Source organism: Heloderma suspectum, chromosome 6 (genome assembly GCF_057233095.1).
Source record: "Heloderma suspectum isolate Gila_16-S chromosome 6, 16-S_ref, whole genome shotgun sequence".
Taxonomy (NCBI): Eukaryota; Metazoa; Chordata; class Lepidosauria; order Squamata; family Helodermatidae; genus Heloderma; species Heloderma suspectum.
This window is the reverse complement of record NC_139463.1, coordinates 100,105,714-100,125,276: the sequence shown is the minus strand read 5'-3', so window position 1 is coordinate 100,125,276 and position 19,563 is coordinate 100,105,714. Positions and strand designations below refer to the sequence as shown.

The 19,563-nt window shown below is 46.6% G+C and overlaps 1 protein-coding gene across 1 annotated transcript in view; it reads left to right on the top strand.

Annotated features, from left to right (window-relative positions):
* Positions 1-13,640: 13,640 nt before the first annotated feature.
* Positions 13,641-19,563, top strand: part of LOC146342068 (leukocyte immunoglobulin-like receptor subfamily A member 2) — a 47,857-nt gene continuing 41,934 nt past the window's right edge. Inside the window, exon 1 of the mRNA XM_084807767.1 lies at positions 13,641-13,800. Coding sequence (XP_084663893.1) covers positions 13,641-13,800 — 160 coding nt within the window. The remainder of the gene's footprint in view (positions 13,801-19,563) is intronic.

Sequence of the window (19,563 nt, the reverse complement as noted above, 5' to 3'; positions counted from 1 at the left end):
TGGCTAGACCTCCCATCATCCCTGACCATTGGCCAGGCTGGCTGGGTCTCTTGGGAGTCCAACAACAGCTGGAGGGCTGCAGGTTCCACACCCCTACTGAAGAATGTGATTATTACTTAATTGGCAAGGAAGTTAAGGCAGACATAGTAATGCTTCCCATGCTTTGTGGTGCGTAGTGAATTTTGTAAGAGCTTTAATGCTTTCCTTAATCTTTCCTTAAGGTGCAGGGAATGCTGATCAAATTTGCAGATGACACAAAATTGAGCGGGATAGCTAATACTTTGGAAGACAGAAACAAAATTCAAAGTGATCTTGATAGACTGGAGCGCTGGGCAGAAAAACAACAGATAAATGCCAAGTTCTGCACCTAGGAAAAAAAAACCAAATGCACAGTTATAAGATGGGGGATACGTGGCTCAACAACACTACAAGCGAGAAGGATCTTGGAATTGTTGGTGATCACAAGCTGAATATGAGCCAACCATGAGATGTGGCTGCAAAAAAGGCAAATGCTCTTTTGGGCTGCATTAATAGAAGCATAGCTTCCAAATCCCGGGAAGTACTAGTTCCCATCTACTCAGCACTGGTTAGGCCTCATCTGGAGTACTGTGTCCAGTTCTGGGCACCACATTTTAAGAAGGATGCAGACAAACTGGAGAGGGTTCAGAGGAGGGCAACAAAGATGATCCCTTGAGAAGAGGAGACTGAGGGGAGAGAGGATAGCGCTCTTCAAATACTTGAAAGGTTGTCACAGAGAGGAAGGCCAGGATCTCTTCTCGATCATCCCAGAGTGCAGGACATGGAATCATGGGCTCAAGTTACAGGAAACCAGATTCCAGCTGAACATCAGGAAAAACTTCCTGACGGTTAAAGCAATATGACAATGGAACCTATGGCCTAGGGAGGTAGTGGGCTCTCCCACACTGGAGGCGTTCAAGACGAGGCTGGACAGCCATCTGTCAGGGATGCTCTGACTTGGATTCCTGCATTGAGCAGGGGGTTGGACTCAATGGCCTTGTAGGCCCCTTCTAACCCTACTGTTCTACGATTCTATGATTTTAATCTGAAAAAGGTTTAACTTTTAGTCCCAGAAAAGTGCTTTTGCTGTGTGTATAAAGAATAGTGCTTTTGCTCCAGGGCTGGAGGCACCTGGAATCCTGTTCTCCATGGTGGATGTGGGGACAGAGAGGGAGTAGATTGAAAGATAGTTATTTTGGGCTCCCAAATGACTTCAGCTGGAGTATTATGTCCTGATTGACGGAGGGGACCAATCTTTTTAGCAAGCTCTGATTTCCAACTATGTTCCAGTTTGGAACCACCTGGGCTAGAACTGGGACCCTTCAGCTCTGTAAGGAAATTCAAATTAATCTCATGGTTAAAACCCACATGAGGGGGTTGTGGGGCAGTGTTGGGCTAGCCCTTCCTCCCACTGCTGTGCTTTCCAGCTATGCCCTGTGCTGGTTGAAATTATAGTGAGTGCGGCAAAGCTCTATGTGTTTACCAATATGTATGTGTAAAGCACCCCCATGTGAAGATGGGAATGCTGTTTGGCCCAGGACCCCCTACCCCCTGGTGCGGAGGTGCTGTGTGTGCATATATCGCTGTCAGGAGTGCCCTAGCTGCCTTTTACAGTCCCCTCCAATAGCCAACTCAAGACACAGACGAAAAGGATTCTTTCCAAGGCTTTTTTCCTTTCACAACTTAATGACTCTTTCAGATACTAATCACCAGCGAGTAAGCAAGGAACAGAACTGGGGAGAGATAGCAGAGTAGCCTAAGCTCCAGGTAAGGCAGTTGGTCCCTGTTTGAAGGAGAAGGGCGGGAAGACTCTGAACTTATGGGCTATGGAGAGGTCCTCCCTCTTACCCTTGGGTCCTCGGGACACGACCGTTGTTTTAGCGCCAAGCGAGCAAAGCGCCTCCTCTCGGTGCTCTCCATCTGGCGCCGCTCCCTGTGTCTGCGCCGAGCATCCAGCAAGACCCCCTCCCCCGCTGTCTCACTGCCAGGGTCACTATCTCTCTCAGGAATGCAGGCAGGAGGAATCTCTCCCTGCCGCTGTGCCTGTGAGAGATGAGCGAGCTCCTCTCCCACGGGTTGTTGCTCTTCGTCAGAATCAGAACTGCTCTGAGGCTCTATGGGCTCAGTTTCCACCCTGACAATCGCTACATGCCTGGCCCACTTCACATGCTTGCCAAAAATGTGGCCAGTGAGCCCATTGTTGGCAGGAGGTGGCCCCTCTCTGTCAACTCCCTACAGATGGTGCACTCATCTGATGGAAGTAGTAAATCCGTAAAAAATTTGATTGGCTGCCATTTTGTTTCAAGATGGTGGATGAAATTTTCACTATGCCTAAAACCATCCCAGATAGAGGTACAATAACTCCTAAAAGTCTCATAACAATTAGATGTATGGTTTTCGAGTGCATCGAGGACATACAAACACTTCCTTTTATTTATTTAGATTACATGATATTCTGCTGGGTGTATGATTTTTGTTTAATGTGTATTAATAAATCTCTTGTAAATTGACTTGCCCTTGCCCAGATGTATGAGTAGAGTTAACTGCCTGGGTTGTAAGAAGTAAGACTTGGGTTACACATGCATAGCCAGACCCTTTACTCATTTTCAGTAACTGTGCAAGGGTACTGGGCTATGAGGTGATATAAGGTTGTGACTTAGAGCTGTAGCTGCAGATGTATCTCCCTCTATACTCTTTTCTGCATTGCTGATGGTGAACTAAGCAATATTCCTTTTACTGTCCATGAATCAGCGAGGCATCTGTTTGGGTCCATCTCATGCCCAATCCTGGATTTGGCAGTTGACAGTGATATTTCCTCTGAGGGCAACTCCAGCCACAGAACTTAAGGTGATAGTCTGGGTAAATTGGAATCTGTGCAACCGCCCTATCATCTAGGTTTGCCAATATTCTGTGCTTTTCTGAAGAAATTGGGAATACCATAACATCAGCTCTCCTCCCTCAGCCCTCATTGGTAACCACCAAAGTTGACCCAAGCCCTAAGACTGTCCTGCACAAATGAAGGAGCATGTTTATTTAAGCAGCCATGACTGCAGTGACCAAGAGATGGACAGTGGTAGTCTGGGACACTTTTGGAAGCCTGAGGAAAACATCCATGCCCCACAGACAGATCAGGCTGATGTAGAAATTTTTACATCAGAGTCATAGAAGAGGCAGAGACAGAGGCTGTCAACCAACTTATGAATTGTTATTGAAGAGTTAAACAATGAAAATATGTTATCTTGTTAACTAATAATTCCTGCTTGTTACTAAGAAAATACAATTAATCCTGGCTCTGAGATTATCAACAAATCTGTGATTATCATTTGTAATTTTACAGGGGGTCTACATGATGTCACCTTCAATTTCTAACCCTCTCAAGTTTTCCTACTAGTGCCTCCATCTTTTTCTTGCCAAATTTGCTTGCTTTCCCCTTCCCTTCCCTTCCCTTCCCTTCCCTTCCCTTCCCTTCCGTCTTTCCTTTTGAGTTGTGACTTTTACATTGTAAGCCTCAAAACAGGACCTGTGTAATTTTTCACTTTGCACAGTGCCTAGAACATTTTAGGCACTTTGAAAAGATCAATAAACATTAAAAACAAACAGATTCTCTTCTCACTCTAGCATCTTCACCCCTTCCAGATTCTAATTGATTCTAATGGATTCTAATAGCCTTGGAATGCTCCTGTCAAACACTAGCGACATGTGGAAGTGGTGGCTAAAGAACTGCAAGACATGTTGGCCTTAGGGGTGATCAAGGAGAATCAGGGCCCCTGGTCCTCCCCAACTGTGTTAGTTAATAAGCGAGATGGGGAGGGATGAGATTTTGTGTGGATTACAGGCAAATCCATCATGTGACTCAGGCAGACAGTTACCCCGTACCTCATGTGGAAAATGTGGTTGAACATTTGGCCGGTTCAAATATATTTCTACCCTGGATCTGACTATAGGGTACTGGCAGGTACGTTTGGACGAAGATGCCTTGCTAAAATCAGCTTTTGCCACCCATCTGGACTTGTTCCAATTCACTGTTTTACCTTTTGGCCTGAAGGGGGCTCAGTGACTTTTCAGAGGCTAATTAATGGACTATTGAATGGGCTGAGGGAATTTACCTGTGCCTATTTAGATGATATTCCTATTTTCGGTTCAACCTGGGAGGACCATCTGGGCCATGTCTGTCAGGCCTTGCAGTGCCTGAAAAGGGGCAGGGTTAACCGTCAAGGCCAGTAAATGTCAGTATGGGCAGGGGGAAGTCACCTCCCTGCGCCACCGGTTTGGGGGTGGAAGCTTGAAAGCCCTAGAAGCCAAGGTTGATGCCATCCAACAGTGGCCAATACCCACCACCAAGAAGCAGGTGCAGTCCTTCTTTGGATTGGTAGGGTATTATCAATGTTTTGTTCCTAATTTTAGTGCAGTTGTGGCCCTTTTGACTGACTTGTGTAAGACATGCCAACCAGTGAAAGTTTGCTGGTCAGAACAATGCCAAAAGGCCTTTGAGGAACTGAAATACTGGTTGAAGCATTTTCCTATTTCTTATGAAAGCCACAGATTTTAAAAAACGCTTTTTGTTGCAGACTTATGCATCAGAGGCGGGATTGGGGGCAATCCTGTTACAGGCCAGGAAGGGAGGGAGCTCCACCTAGTGGCCTACATTAGCAAGAAACTGCTGTCCAGAGAAAAGAACTTGGCTACTATTGAGAAAGAATGTTTGGCCATTGTGTGGGCCTTGGGAAAGCTTCAGCCTTATTTGTGGGGGCAGCCCTTTCAGTTGCAAACCGACCATTCCCATCTGTGTTGGCTAACTAAGGTGAAGAACACAAACCAAAAGGGGTTATGCTGGAGTTTGACATTGCAAGACTTTGATTTTACCGTGATACATATCCCAGGAAGGGCCAATGTTGTTGCTGATGGGCTGTCCAGGGTCCATCAAGGGGAGTGAAAAAGGTGTGGGTTTCCACCCTTATGTGGATGATGACTGGATGAAATTTACTGGTGAACCCTGTAAATCCCATTTTAAGGAGGGGAGTGTAAAGGAGGGAAGTGTAAGGAGATGGCCTAATTAGAAGAGAGGCCATAGTAAGTAAGGGTTAATGGAGTAAGGCATTACTTTTTAGGTATCATTTTATTATTTTACTGTAGAGAGGAGTAGGATCCAGTGAAGAAAATTTGCAACCCCAGACACCTGGGCTAAGGGGGAGACTGGAATGGCTCAAGGCTGGAGGTGCCAGTCCAGAGTTCTTATCTTGATTCAAGGCCATAAACCATCTCCGCCTGCCAAAGGACCAGCCCAGCTGGGAAGGTCTGAAAATGCCACCTCATCCACCTTGGGAGGAAGAGGTGAAGGAGTTAGGAGCTGGGTGGGAAATAGTATAAAACAGACAGGAGAACATCCATCCTTTTCCTTTGGATTTTTTCATCCAGTCTGGGTGGAAGGTTTCTGTATTCTGGGAAAGACAAAGGATCCTACTTTGGTGTGTAAATAGATAGGCCAGGTTTGTTATTTTACCCTATGTTGGGTTTCCATCTAAGGAATTGGTTCTTGGGTATCTCTCTTTGTACTGTGTTTCATTACTTTTCGTGTTCCCTTACCCCTAACATGTAAATGAATACCTCGGAATTTATGCTGCTATTCTTTTCATGGGTCAGTGCTAAATTCAGTGGCTACTACTTCCTCCTAGAGGGCTAGAGGGAGATTGGAGAGTTCCTCTAATGCCTAGTAAAAGGAGGGCTGTGATGTTCCTGCCTGAATTCCACCTCTTCCCCAGCCTCCACCTCTGAAACTGAGAAACAACCCCCTCAGGAAACACCTGCAGTTCCCACTGAAACCCAAGCTTCAACCCTTTTACTCTCTCTGGGTTCCAGAGGAACTAAATATGCTCAATTGGTTTTCTCAACCCACTACAGGAGAAGTAACAGGGAAATAGATTTAATAATATTGGCATAACAATTCAATCAACACATGGGAGTCTGTATTTAAAAACAAACAAATAAAATTTATTTAACACAAGAAGAGGTATATGTTATTATTATTCATTAATGCTTGGCCTTAACTTCTCTACCTAGTCCACCCCTTCTAAAATCCTGTACACAAACCCCGCTAACTAGATGTTGCTTCCATGATCCCTAAGGCCCTATCTGACTCCTAACTGTCAGTTCATTCCTTTTATAACCTCAGAATCCTCTCTTTCACACACAAGTCCCTCCCATCTTTCACTCTCTGACTCACTATTAACCCTACCTTACCTGGGTCACATTTAACAATGGAAACATTCATATAATAGGCATATTACATTCATATAATAGGCATATGTTATAAGGACTGAAGAGGTGGTAGCAGTGGGGAAAGGGTGCTGGTTGAGCTCCGGCATCCTGTCTTCCTTTACATGTCTCTCTCTATGCTGAGCAAGACCTTGTGGTGCTGAGCTGGCTGGGCTCCTTCCTCGACACCAGCAGCTCCATAGGTTTAGGTTTACTGTCAAATGACAAAGATCGTCTCCTTGAAAAATTGTTTTGACAGGTGTCCTTCCTTCCATGCTCTCTGCTCAGATAAAGGTTTGAGAAACTGGTCTTTTTTCTATGCATATCTCTGACGATATTTATCAGGCTATCCGTCTCAAGTTATAAAATCCAGCTGCAACAGTAAAATGTTCTGCATGTCGATGGTGGCATTGTTTCCTCTCAGCAAGACTCTCTAGTATGCGTTAACAGAGAGGGGATGACTGTCATGCCTCCCTTGGACTCCTCTGAGGGTGAAGGGTAATGGCAGGTTCCAGTCCCAGGGGAAGGGACTAGTGCAGAAACAGCCCTAGCCCCCTCACCTCCTGTGGATGTTCCATGCCCGGCAGCAGCCTCCCCAGAGGATTCAGGGGGCGAAGGCGACCCCAGCAGAGCGAAGGCGGCTGCATGTAGAAGAACAACGTAGGTGAGCCTCTGTCCATTTAAGTCAGAGAGGCTCCCAGAAGCCAGAGGACTGCCAGCAAGTAGCTGCTTCACGACACTGCAGTGAAAAGCAGAAAACAGGAAGGGGCAACATTGCTTTCACATGCCAGATTTCGTCAGCCTCGCCTCGCCTTGACCCCAAACCTGAACCTCAGCCTTGCTTGTGTTCCCTTGTGTTTTGTACTTTGGACTGAAAATGGACTTCTCTTTGCCACATAGCCTTGGATTTGACTGAACTAGTTAAGTTCCCTGCTCTAGCCCCCTCCTTTAGCCTTGGACAGGTTTACAACCCTGTTATCAGCTAGTGAGTTATCCCCGCCAGGAGTGGTCAGCTGGCAAGAACTGACAATGACCTGGAAAAACTTTCCATTGGATTCCAAATGAATACTAGCCACAATCTCTGTTATTGACAGCGTTCGTTCACTCAAATCTAGATGATGTTGCTGCCAAACAGTAACACTGCAGTGTTTTCCCAGTTGTCTTTCCTGTATATGGTTCGTCTCCATTCAAGGAGGAAAGCCCTGAAGCAGGATATTCCACTTTTTTTTGTGCTGATGCTATAAATGGGAGATGAGGGTGCAGAAAGATAAAAAGTGAATATGAAAAGGAATTCTAAACATATTACTTTGGAACTGTGGTTTATCATCTTATCTTTCTCATAACAGCAGTCTCATCCATGTTTTGTGATTTCTTGCATCAGCACAGATTCTTCTTTGTGACTGTTATTTTATTTTACTGACATTCATGGTGCATCAAATGGATTACAAGAGATCTGGCATGCAGTTTGAGAGTGATTATGGAGAGGCTCATGGTATATCTGGGGTTGGGTGGAAGGCTGTTTCAGTGTCAGTTTCCTGTAGTTTCAGATATAAACTGTCACCTCCCAGAAAACAACTTCACATTCAACAGAGCCGAGGACCCTAGCATAGGAATATGTTCTTAGGGGGTCCCAACATTGCTGTATTGCGATGCTTGCTCCATCTATCTTCTTCTTTTGGTGAGAGTTCCAAAGCCAAAAGATTGCACACAACTGGGAGTTAAAGAGAAGAGAATTTACCAGCGCCAGTGAGAGAGTGAGAAGTGTGACATTCATGTTCTGAAATGACAGTTACTGGAGCTCAAGTCTTTTGCTCTCCATTAATCCAAGAGGCAGAGGGATATGATTGTGTTTACATAGTGGTGCAGGGAAAGGCACTGAACACATGTTCAAAAGAGCTCTAGTTCACTTCAAGTGAATAATATGTTGAGGCCAGGCAATGAAAGTATGGTCCAGAGTTGCCTCTTGGATTAAATGCTGTCTGTATATGGGTGTGTTGGCAACTGAGAAATGAATTTTTTGGACTGGCAGGGATCTCATTGCTTTGACGCTGTTCAGCAATGGCACTTTCCTCTTTCCAGGTCCCTTTCTAGCTCAGGAGGAAAGGATGGTCAAAGGTAAGCATATGAGTCTGAATATGGTGGCAATGTTACTCAAGTATTTTTGATCTGTAGAATTTTAAAGGACCCTCTGCATCTGAGGGAGAATTTTGTACCTGCCTGATCACCCTGCACTGTCTCTAAGTGTTGATTTACACAACTTCTTTTCACAATGGTTTGCTCAGTACTTAGCAACTGTTGACACCACAATGAAATCAGTAGTCTTACTGCTTTGTCATTTCTGGCAGTTTGCATGGCAAACCATGATAAGCTAACAGTGTTTCCATAGATGTTGTCACTAGGATAACCAGAGATCTGGCCACATGTTAAAGCTGCCTTCCTCACCCTGGCACTCTCCAGATGTGTTGGGACTAAAATTCCATCATCCACACCCTCATAACCATGATGGCTGGGGGTGATGGGAGTTGTAGTCTGACACATACGGAGAACACCAGGCTGGGGAAGGCTGTGCTAAGGCAGTGAGGCTAGTGGTTTCACTTTGTTGCTAAGGCCTGGTTAACAAATATCTCACCAGGTGAAAAAGCCGATGTAAACCTTAAGTTTAGTACTACTACTACTACTACTTCTACTACTAATGAGTACTACTGCTACTACTACTAATATCCCCACCCTTCCTCTGAGGAGCTTAGGGCAAGGTTCTTCTCTTGTGTTATCCTCACAACAACCCTGAGAAGTGGATTAGGCCAAGAGATGATAGGTTTCATAACTGAATGGGGATTCGTACTTGGTTCTCCCTAATCTAAAATGTCTGGTGGACACCACACTGGGGAAGAGTCAGGTGCCTGACTCACCTGAGCCCAGAGGAGACCTTTTGGAGGAGGAGAATTGGGATCATTTAGCAAACCCACACAGAAAATGTGGGGCAACCTGAGGGGTCCTATCAGAGGGATGGCTCACCTGGGATCTTGAAGAACCCCTTGGATCCCATCTCAAGCCGTGACTCCTCATCCTTCAGCTCTCCAGCACACCAGTGGTGATGGACCAGGTGGGAGACTCAGAGTTGTCATTGGAGCACCTGCCTAGCTGCCAGAAGACCTATTTCCCCAGGGCCAGATCAAGGCCATGATGGACCTTGGGGCTAACCCAAGGTCTGTAGTGGGCCCCCTGCTGAACTCATACATCACGCGCGCACACACACACACACACACACAGTCAAATAGCATTTATTTATTATATCTTTAATCCACCCAATAACCAATGTTCTCTGGACAGATTACAAACAGCTAAAGTATTAAAATATCATACAAACAGTTAAACATATAAAATACAATACAAATATTTAAAAGAATACAATAGAAAATGAATAGCACAACAAGAATTGATAAAACAGCCAAAACAATCTAGAACTAGGTTTCTACAAAGCCTGGGAGAGAACAAAAGGTCTTTGTCTGGTTCTGGGCCAAATCTACGTGGCAACTGAATGTGAAGCACTTTCACATTTAATGTGGATTTTCATGAAATCGGCTTTGGTCTGTCAGGGGCAGACGAAGCAAAAAATGTGGAGTAAACATGACCTTAAAACCCACTTTTCACAGGCCAAATTGCACTTTAATCCACCTTTCTTTGCAGTTGGATGGGGTACCTAGAGGAAAGCCTCGAAAGATAACCTAAGGGTTTGAGCATGTATATATGGGAGGAGACATTCCTTTAGATACTCTGGCCCCAAGCTGTTTAGGGCTTTGAAGGTCAATACCAACGGTTTGAATCTGGCCCAGAAACAGACTGGAACTAGGGATGTACGAAAGTCACTTACCGTCTCACGGATCTGCTTCATGGTGGGGGGGGGGAGGCGCTCTGTCCCTCCCCCCAGAATCCTCGAGGGGGGGAGGTGTTCCGTCCCTCCCCCCAGAATCCTGCCTGGCTGGCTCCGTTCCGCAGCAGCTCCGCAGAGCAGCCGTCCAGGGCCGTCCACAGCCGGAGTTCCGGCCGCGGACGGGCTGCCCTGATAGGCTACGTAAGAATTTACGTAGCCTATCATGGCAAGCAAAAAACCCCACACACCCGCATACGCAAATGGCGGCGGCTACGGCAGCCACCATTTGTGTTCCCTTTTTTCCGCTGTTTTAGCTTACGTAAATATTTATGTAGGCTATTATGGCGGGAAAAAAAGAAACGCAAATAGCGCCCACTACGCTATTTGTGGTCCCCTTTTTTTCCGCTGTAATAGCCTACGTAAATATTTACGTAGGTTAAGACGGCAAAAAAAAGGGAATGCAAACGGCGGCCGCCATAGCTGCTGCTATTTGCGTACGCAGTTTTGTTTTTTGTTTGCTGTGATCGGCTACGTAAATTCTTACGCAAAAAGGCATCCCTGTGTTAGCCATGATAGGCTATGTAAGTATTTACGTAGCCTATCACGGCTTTGATGAAGAAGTGAATGGCGGCCGCAGGGCGGCCGCCATTTGCAAGTCAGCGCGGATGGCAGCAGGTAAGTGCTTCATTTCGTGCACCTTTCGTGGGGTGGGGGCTCTGTCTCGCGCGCCCTTTGTGGGTTGGGGGGCGGAGGCTTTGTTCTGCCATGGATTTCGGGGGGCTGAATGCACTGGCATTCGGCCTCACCGAGATCCATGGCGGAATTCTCTGACATCCCTAACTGGAAGCCAAGTGCAGCTGATGAAGCACTGGCATCGCATAATCATATCGGCCTGTCCCAGTTAGTAACCTAGCAGCTATGTTTTGAATGAATGGACGTTTCTGAACCATCTTCAAAGGCAGCTCCATGTACAACGCATTGCAGTAATCCAACCAGGAGGTTATCAGAGCATGGATAACTTTTGCCAGGCTATCTCTGTCCAGATAGGGTTGCAGCTGGTATATCAACTTAAGTTGATACAAAGAAAGCTGTTTTATGCAGAACAATAATGCAGAAACATTTTTTACAATGTAGTAAATTACTGCGACATTAAAAATGGGGAGGGCTTTTGCTCCTGGAGGGAAGACAGAAAATAAATATAATAATATAAAGTTAACATGCATTGTATCTGGGGCTGCCTTTGAAGATGGTATGGTACAAGACATTGCCATGCCTGGGGTAGCTGAGAGGACCCTCCACTGCCTCTGTCTCCTCTCTGCCTTTTTAATTGGCGCTCCTAGCATTTTGGGAGTCATGTGACCCCTCAATGTTTTGCTCTGAGGAAGGACCTCGGAGAGCCCTGTTGGCATACCACTAGTCAGTTTTCTGCTGCAGCAGCAGCACACACTGTTTAAAGTTAAATGGGATTTGCTGCAGGAGCAGAAGTGACGGTAGCAGCATTCCATGGCTGTGTAGTGGGTTTGGGGCAGCAACAGCTGGGGTAGTGCGGTGATAGTGGAGGTGTGGTGGTGGCGGTAATGATGGACAGCCCTGCAGGTGGCAGATGGAGTGCAATCTGCCACCGTACCTGATCTGCTGACCGAGCCATGTGGCCAGAGCTAAAGTCTGTGTAGGCCCTAGGCACTCTCATAGTTGTAGGGCCCCAAGACAGAGCTATATTGTATAGGTCCCCATAATCATAGATCCATATACAGAGGTGGTGTGTGTGTTACCTTGGGCTAGTGGGGCCCATGCCAGGGAAGATTCCAGCCTCGAAAGTATCCACAGGAAACCCCAAAACTATTGTCTAGAGTCCCCAGATACTCCCCCACATTCATATATTTTCATTTAAAGATACCAGGAATTTCTGTCCTCCTCCTGACCTGTGCTGTTGCCACCAGTTGCTCTTACATAGCAGAGCTAATCAGAAACGTTACTACTGTGGCCCAGAGAAGGCCTATCCCTGACCTCCAGGAGGGGAAAAATTGCCTAGTAGTTTTCCTTTTTCCCCTATCAGCTTTCAAAAGGTTTGGTACACTGACCAATTAGGACAGGGCATATGGCTACACCCACCCTTAACAAAATTTGGCAAGGCTAAGCTTTGAAAGCCTTGCCTAGCCATTAGCCAATGTGAACACTGTTGCAAAAGAATTCACACCATCCAACTACAAGGAGGTGACTTAACCAAAATGACTGAGAACCTTTCTTTTTTAAAATGAATTTGGCATGGATAATACTGATTCAGGTTAGAGTTCCAGCGACAAATTCTGAAGACAGTCCTTCTATCCTGTAATGAATAAATGTATTATTGAGATGGGCAGATGGAAAGCAGCATATTCTACAGTCAATGAAAGGTTTAGTTTTTTTGTGGATAGATCTATGTCCAGTGATGAAGTGATCTCTAGAGCAAGGGCATTAATAGTTATCCATCCAGTCTTGAACATGCATTCACAGGTGAATTTCTATTGTTCTCATGTATGGGAGACAACCACTTGGGAAACACAGAAGCAAGCAACCATGAGCTTTTCAGACACACATGACAGAATTAAATGAAACATGAAACAGCACATCTTAAAAACAAACAATGTAAGGGAAATATAAAGACATTCTGACAATGTCACATATTCGAAGAAATGTTTTGCAGGCTGCTTCCATTTGTTCAGAGCAGCATTTTTTTGGCTTTGGAGCTGAAACCCTTGCCATTCCCATCCTGCAGCATATGATGATGTCCTTGTTTCTCTGATAATCCAGTGAGAGTCTTCCTGCTCCCCTCACCTTCATGATTCCTAGCTGGGGAGCTTCACTAGGAGGAAATGTCTCCATCTTGTGCAAAGCCAATTTTTAGGGTTGGCTGAATTTCTATCTGGAGAAAAATGGCCAGAACCTACACATTGCCAAGAGGCAAGAGGCTATTTTCCTATTCACTAATGTGACCAGCAAGCATGGAGGAAATTACATCTGTCACTACTACGACTCAAGCACTCAGTCCTGGTCAAGATGCAGTGATCCTGTGGATCTGCTGATAATAGGTAAGCAGCCCAGCTGTGATGAAAAGGCTCCAGAGTCACTCCTCAAACTTACCCCTGTTCCTGCTGGGTTCCAGCAATGATAAATATGCACCTGGAATTCCCAGGATGGAATCCAGCTGGGGCAGGGGAGGTGGAATGTGACACCATATAGTGTTGTTTTTATTGATGATTGATGAATTATATTTCATTGTAATTTTATTATAGCTTTTGTGGCATAAATATCCTCTTCATCATTTTGGGGCTCTCTGGACCCAAAAGTGGATGATGAGGTTGTTGATGATGATTTCCTTCTGTTCACAGATCCTCATCTTCCCAGGCCCAGTATCTCTCTGAGACCTGACTGAGTAGCAACTATGGGAAGCAATGTCACCATTCAGTGCTGTGTTAAAGGTCCAAGAAAGATATTCTATCTTCATAAGGCTAGAGAGGTGATGACCCCACAGTTACTGGAGACAGATGGGGACCTGGTGACGTTCTTCATCAGCAATGTATTCTGGACTACTGCAGGGAGCTACTGCTGCAGCTACCGTCTCCAGTCAGGGCTTTTCATCTCCTTGGAGACCAGTGATGAAGTAGAGCTGTGGATATTAGGTAAGGGCACCAAATTGGTATCCCCCAGAATTCAGTTTGGGGACCCTGTCTGGTGCACCCTTGTGTGGCCATTTCCATTAGTAGAATATTCCTGGTATACATAAACATCATACAAGTCAGGAAGGGGAAGAGAAAGCAGGTTCTGGTCTTCAAAAGGAAAAAGAACCTTTCCTATATCATTGTGTGGGACCAGCCTTCCCTTGAGCCATGGTGAGCAAAAAGAAAACCAAAAACAATAGGGAGTGGGAGGGTGGGGGGAGGCACGGGCAGCTCCTCTCACCTTAGGTGGTGTGTAGTCTTGTGCCAGCCCTGTCACTGGTTGAACTCTGAAACTGAAACAGAAGAAGCTCCTTTCTTTATAAACATACAGACCAGACTTTACCACTCAGTAGCTGAGGGTCAAACTACACATGAAGCCAAATACATCTCAAGCACCAACATCAGTGAGTGTGTTTTACCAAACATTGTAAGGATGAATTTCCTTTTCAAAAATTTCCTTTTAAACCCCCCGGCAAATTCAATGATAAAAAATGTTAAGGCTATCTTATCTTGGCTCAAACTCCACAAAGCCAGGAAATTGGAAGCCAAGGCTGATGCCTTGATACATGTGCATTGTGATCAGGAATGTTGTGCAATGTCACAAATTGTGCCTTGGAGTGCTTGGGACCAGTGGAGCTGTAAGGGAGGCCCTGCTATGGCCTGGGCCCCGGATCTTTCCTGTGGTGCTCTGGATCACTTAGGCTGGGTGCTGCAGATAAGTGACTGCGACTTGCCAGCTTCTCAGTGGAGTTGTGTTTTCCTCATTTTGTGTCCCTCCCCCCTTTCACAGAGCTGGAGAGGCAGGGGAATGGGGTGGAGGAAAGGATCCTCATGATGTTTGAAACTGATTGGTGTATTAATTGGGGCTCTCTGATTGGCTGCCATCTGGCCAATCAGTGGCTGTCACCACTACAGAATATTAGTTTAAATATTGCAAAGCACATGCAATGGAACAGTTCCTGCACTGATTACAGCAGGAGCAGCTTAGTCCCTGGTGACTTTTGTTTAAAGAGGTGATTTGTTTGGGACTTCCATGCTGCTCAGATTGTTTTGTGCTTGTGTGTGTAAACAAAGGAGGGAGAGCAGCAGGCAGCTGCAGTAGCTGTTGGTTTCCCTCACCTTCCCTGCCCAGGCCAGGCAATGCCTCTCCAAGCCCTGAGGGTGTATAGAGGGGTGTGTGTGAGGAGGGTAAAGGAAGAAGGAAGGCACGAGGTGCGGTTCCCACTTTCCCTCACCACTGCTGCTGCCTCTCCAAGTCCAGGTTCCCATTTCCCTTTCATCCTTTCCAAGCCCTGGCCTGGGTGTTTAGCAAGGCTTGTTGTGAGTGTGTTGGGGTGCGGGGAGAAGGAAGGCACGAGGTGAGGTTCTTGCTTTCCCTCACCACCAGGCTCCAAATCCTGCCCCTGGGGTTTTTTTAAAGCAGGTTTTGGAGGGGGGGGGCGATGGAAGGGAGGTGCTTTCTCTTGCTGGCACCACCTTTCCAAGCCCTAAACAGGAGTTGTAGGGAGGGGGAGGGAAAGCACAAGGCAGACACTGCCCTGGTTCCCAGTTTCCCTCCCCACCCTATTCAGGCCAGGCAGGGGCACTGTTAATAAGGGGCCCTGGATCTTTTTTGAGCTGTGCCCCAGATCTTTTCAGCTGTCCTAATTACCATTTTAAAAAACATTTTCCCATTGACTTGCACTGGAAAACAGAAACGGCCAAACCTTTTAGTTTGTATGAAAATCCATAAAATTTGGAGACCTGGTAGCCCCCATGGAGCTGATCGAATGTACCAAATTTCAGGCAGTTAGGTCCAGTGACTTCTGTGTGAGTCACAGGTAAAATTTGCTATTTTCAAGATCTGGACCCACTTTGGATCTGGACCCGCTTCGGATCTGGACCAATTTGGTCTGAATCACCCTACTTCAGTTCGGAATTCAGATCTGGATCTGAAGTAGTGCACAGCCCTACTTAATACAAGCCTGCTTCTTCTCTCTGAGCTCAGTAGCCTTGCTGTTACTAGGAGGCCTTAGGTTAAATAGGTTCTACCATTTAAAAAAAAAAAGCCCCCAAAAGCCCACAGCCACCTCACCTCATAAAGTTCATTTAACCCTCCACAGCCTCTTCTCACAGCCTCTGAAGTACTACCTCTCTGAAAGGAGCCACTTGGCTTAGAACATTCTCTCTACCCCCCACCCACCCGCTGCCATTTCCAATCACCATTCTTCTTTTCTTCTTCCCTCCCCTATCCTGTTCTTTCTTTCTCTTTCTTATTCCACCCAGATCATATCTTGGGGAATTCTTAAAGAGAATTCTCTTTGGTGGACAAGGGAAGTTCTGAGCTGTATTTGACAAACAGACAAGAGGGTTTGTTTTTCTCCTTCTCACTCAAGTCTTTGAGAAAAATGGGTTCACATGGTTGCAGAGAAACCAATCTGGGGCTGTTTTGTTTGTCAGTAGCCTTTATCCAGCAATAGGAAGGGCTGTAGGTCAGTGGTAGAGAACATGCTTGGCATGCAGAAGGGCCCAGGTTCAATCTTCAGCATCTCCAGGTAGAGCTAGGAAAGAATCCGGCCTGAAACCCTGGAGAGCCTCTGCTGCCAGTCAGTGTTGGCCATACTGGTCTAGATGGACCAAGGTTCTGACTCAGTGTAAGGCAGCTTCCTATGTTCCTATGAACAGAAAGCTTTAATAAAAATAGGGGTTATTGTTGTTGTTTTGAGGTGGAGGGGAGATAAATACTGCTAACTTATGCAATCCTATGTATGCCTACTCAGAAGTAAGCTCCATTATGTTTAAGGAGGATTACCCCCAGGAAAGTGTGAATAGGATTCCAGGACAAGTTCCTTTTGCAGGGAGGTCTGCACCCTGATGTTCTGTATGTTTACTCAGAAATACATCCTGAGTTGTGAGCATGGTACTGCAGGCTTGATACAGCGCCTACCCAATTCTGGCTACTGAACTGACTACCCTTTCAGCTCAGTCCTATGCATGTTTTGTCATTTGTGTGTTTCTTCATTTTGCATGAACTCTAGCTTCAGTGGTGAGGGAAAGGCACCTAGTACATGCTCGGAGTTTCTCCATAACTTAGCCCTAGTTTTGAAAACAGACTTATTTAAGTTTTACCCCCTCCTATCCCCCGCTCTGGATGTCTTTTAAAAAAATTAAGGCATTATTCTTCCAGAATTGGAGCTTCTCCGCGATGTTTTTTTTTCTAATTGTGGCATGATCTTCGAAGCTTCGAAGATCATGCCTGAATTAGATTTAAAAAAAAAACATCGAGGAGAAGCCCCAGTTCTGCGAGGATAACGCCTTAATTTTTACAAAAACATTCTGAGCAGGGGATAGGAGGGGGTAAAACTTAGTCTCATTTGAAGGGATATAACAACCCCCTGCTCAATGCACGAAGCCTGATTCCCAGGCGGTTGCCCATCCAACTACTGAGTGGGGCCAACCCCGCTTAGCTTCCGAGATCAGACAAGCGCGTGCAGGAAAACAGCAGGAAAACAGCACAGCGCTCGAGTGTGAACCGAGCTTGCGCATTCAATGAAGCACTGCAACGGGGAAAATGGGTGAGTGTGAATAATCACGTTTTAATGCGAGAGCGTTTAACCCGACAGGACGCTGAATTCATTGCGATGGCAGGTGCAATGTAGATCAGCCCCAAGTTGACCACCTTGCTGCTCAGCATTTTGGCTTAAGAAAGTGTGGAGTGTTGGGATCATTGGGATCTTCTAAAACTGGGGAGAGGTAATGAGCGGGGTACCGCAGGGCTCAGTCCTGGGCCCAGTGCTCTTCAACATTTTTATGAATGACTTGGAGGAGGAGGTGCAGGGAATGCTGATGAAATTTGCAGATGACACAAAATTGGGCGGGATAGATAATACTTTGGAAGACAGAAACAAAATTCAAAGTGATCTTGATAGAGTGGAGCGCTGGGCAGAAAACAACAGAATGACATTTAATAGGGATAAATGCCAAGTTCTGCACCTAGGAAAAAGAAACCAGCATAGCCATTCAGTGTCTCATGGCACTCACTGGCCATATGGCTGAGCCTCTCATCGACAGCTTGAGCTGGAAAGCTGGGGGAAAAATATGCTGCGCATCTATGTGTGCACAGGTGCCCATTTGGAGAACCACAGTTATAGGTAAGCAACCTGTCCTCCTAGCTGGAACGCTTTGCCCCATCAACATCCACTGGCCTTATGTAGTGTAAAAGACTGATACCCTTCCTTCTAAATTCCACAACCTGGTGCCTCCATTAGCCATTAGCCCAGTGTTGGGGGGGGGGGGGTGATGGGAGGCGGGGAACTGTGGATGGCAACAGGTTGGGGCAAGATGTTCTAATTCTTTTAAACCCAGGTGGATACCTTGCCTGGACTAGAATTAGGATGTTTCTTGATAACTGATTGTTAGAAAAGGAGGACCAGCCAGCAGCTGCACCGGGTGGATCCTGAGCCGGCTTCTGCCCCCGCCGAACAGGTACTAAGGCGGGTCTGCCAGAGGCAGTGCCTCGGCGTCGCACCAAGTGCGATGCTAAGTGCGCACTTAGCATCGCACTTGGAGTCGCACGGAACAGCACCTGCAGACCCACCCACCTGCTTCTCCAGAGACACCAGCAGCCACAGATACCAGCAGCAAATAGCAGCAGCAGAGGGCGGCAGCTTTAAAGACCAGGGAGAAAGGGGCAAACGTGGACTTTATTTGCTCCTTCTTAGCGGCTGCTCTCTTTTATCTTCTTTTATATTGTTGTATATTTTATATCTTAACATTTTAATATGTGCCTGGGAGGACTGTTGAGCAACTCAGGGGGTCGGGGAGGTGCCACCATAACTGTGGTCACGGGCAGGGGGAGGTATGGTGTTGGGGGATTAACAGGCCAGCTGAGGAGAAGAGGGGCTAGACACCTTACAGCTGTCCCCTCTTCTGGTTCTTCCCCCAAACTGATGTTCCTGGCAGCCTTACCAGTTTGCCCTCGGGTCTGGTGCTGCTGCTGCTGAATGCCAGGTTGGCCCAAAATAAAATCTCCCTCATCCATGATTTGATTGTGGATGAGGGGGCTGACCTGGTATGTATTATTGAGACCTGGGTGGGGGAACTGGGAGGGGTCACTCTCTCCCAGCTGTGCCCTCCTGGGTACTCGGTGCAGCACCAACACTGACTTGACGGTCGGGGAGGGGGGGTTGCCGTGGTCTATAGGAATTCAATCTCCCTCTCCAGGCTTCCTGCTCATTCGAGTGCAGATCTTGAGTGCTTGTACCTTGTGTTGGGTACCCGGGACAGATTGGGGATTCTGTTGGTGTACCGCCCACCCCGCTGCCCATCAGTCTCCCTGCCTGAGCTGACGGAGGTGGTCTTGGACTTGGTGTTGAGGACCCCTAGGATGATGGTCCTGGGGGATCTCAACTTCCATGCTGAGGCTGCTGTATCCGGGGCAGCTCAGGACTTCATGGCCGCCATGACAACCATGGGGCTGCCCCAACATGTCATCGGCCCAACGCATATAAAAGGACACATGCTTGATCTGGTTTTCTCGACTGGGCAGGAGGATGGTGATCTGAAAGTGGAGGAATTAACATCTGTCCCTTTGTCATGGTCAGATCACTTCCTGTTGAGGTTTAGACTCCTGGCGGCCTTCCCCCTCTGCAAGGGTGGGGGACCTATTAAAATGGTCTGCCCCCGGAGATTAATGGATTCCGATGGATTCCAGAGGGCTCTGGGGGATTTTCCTGCTGGTATGGC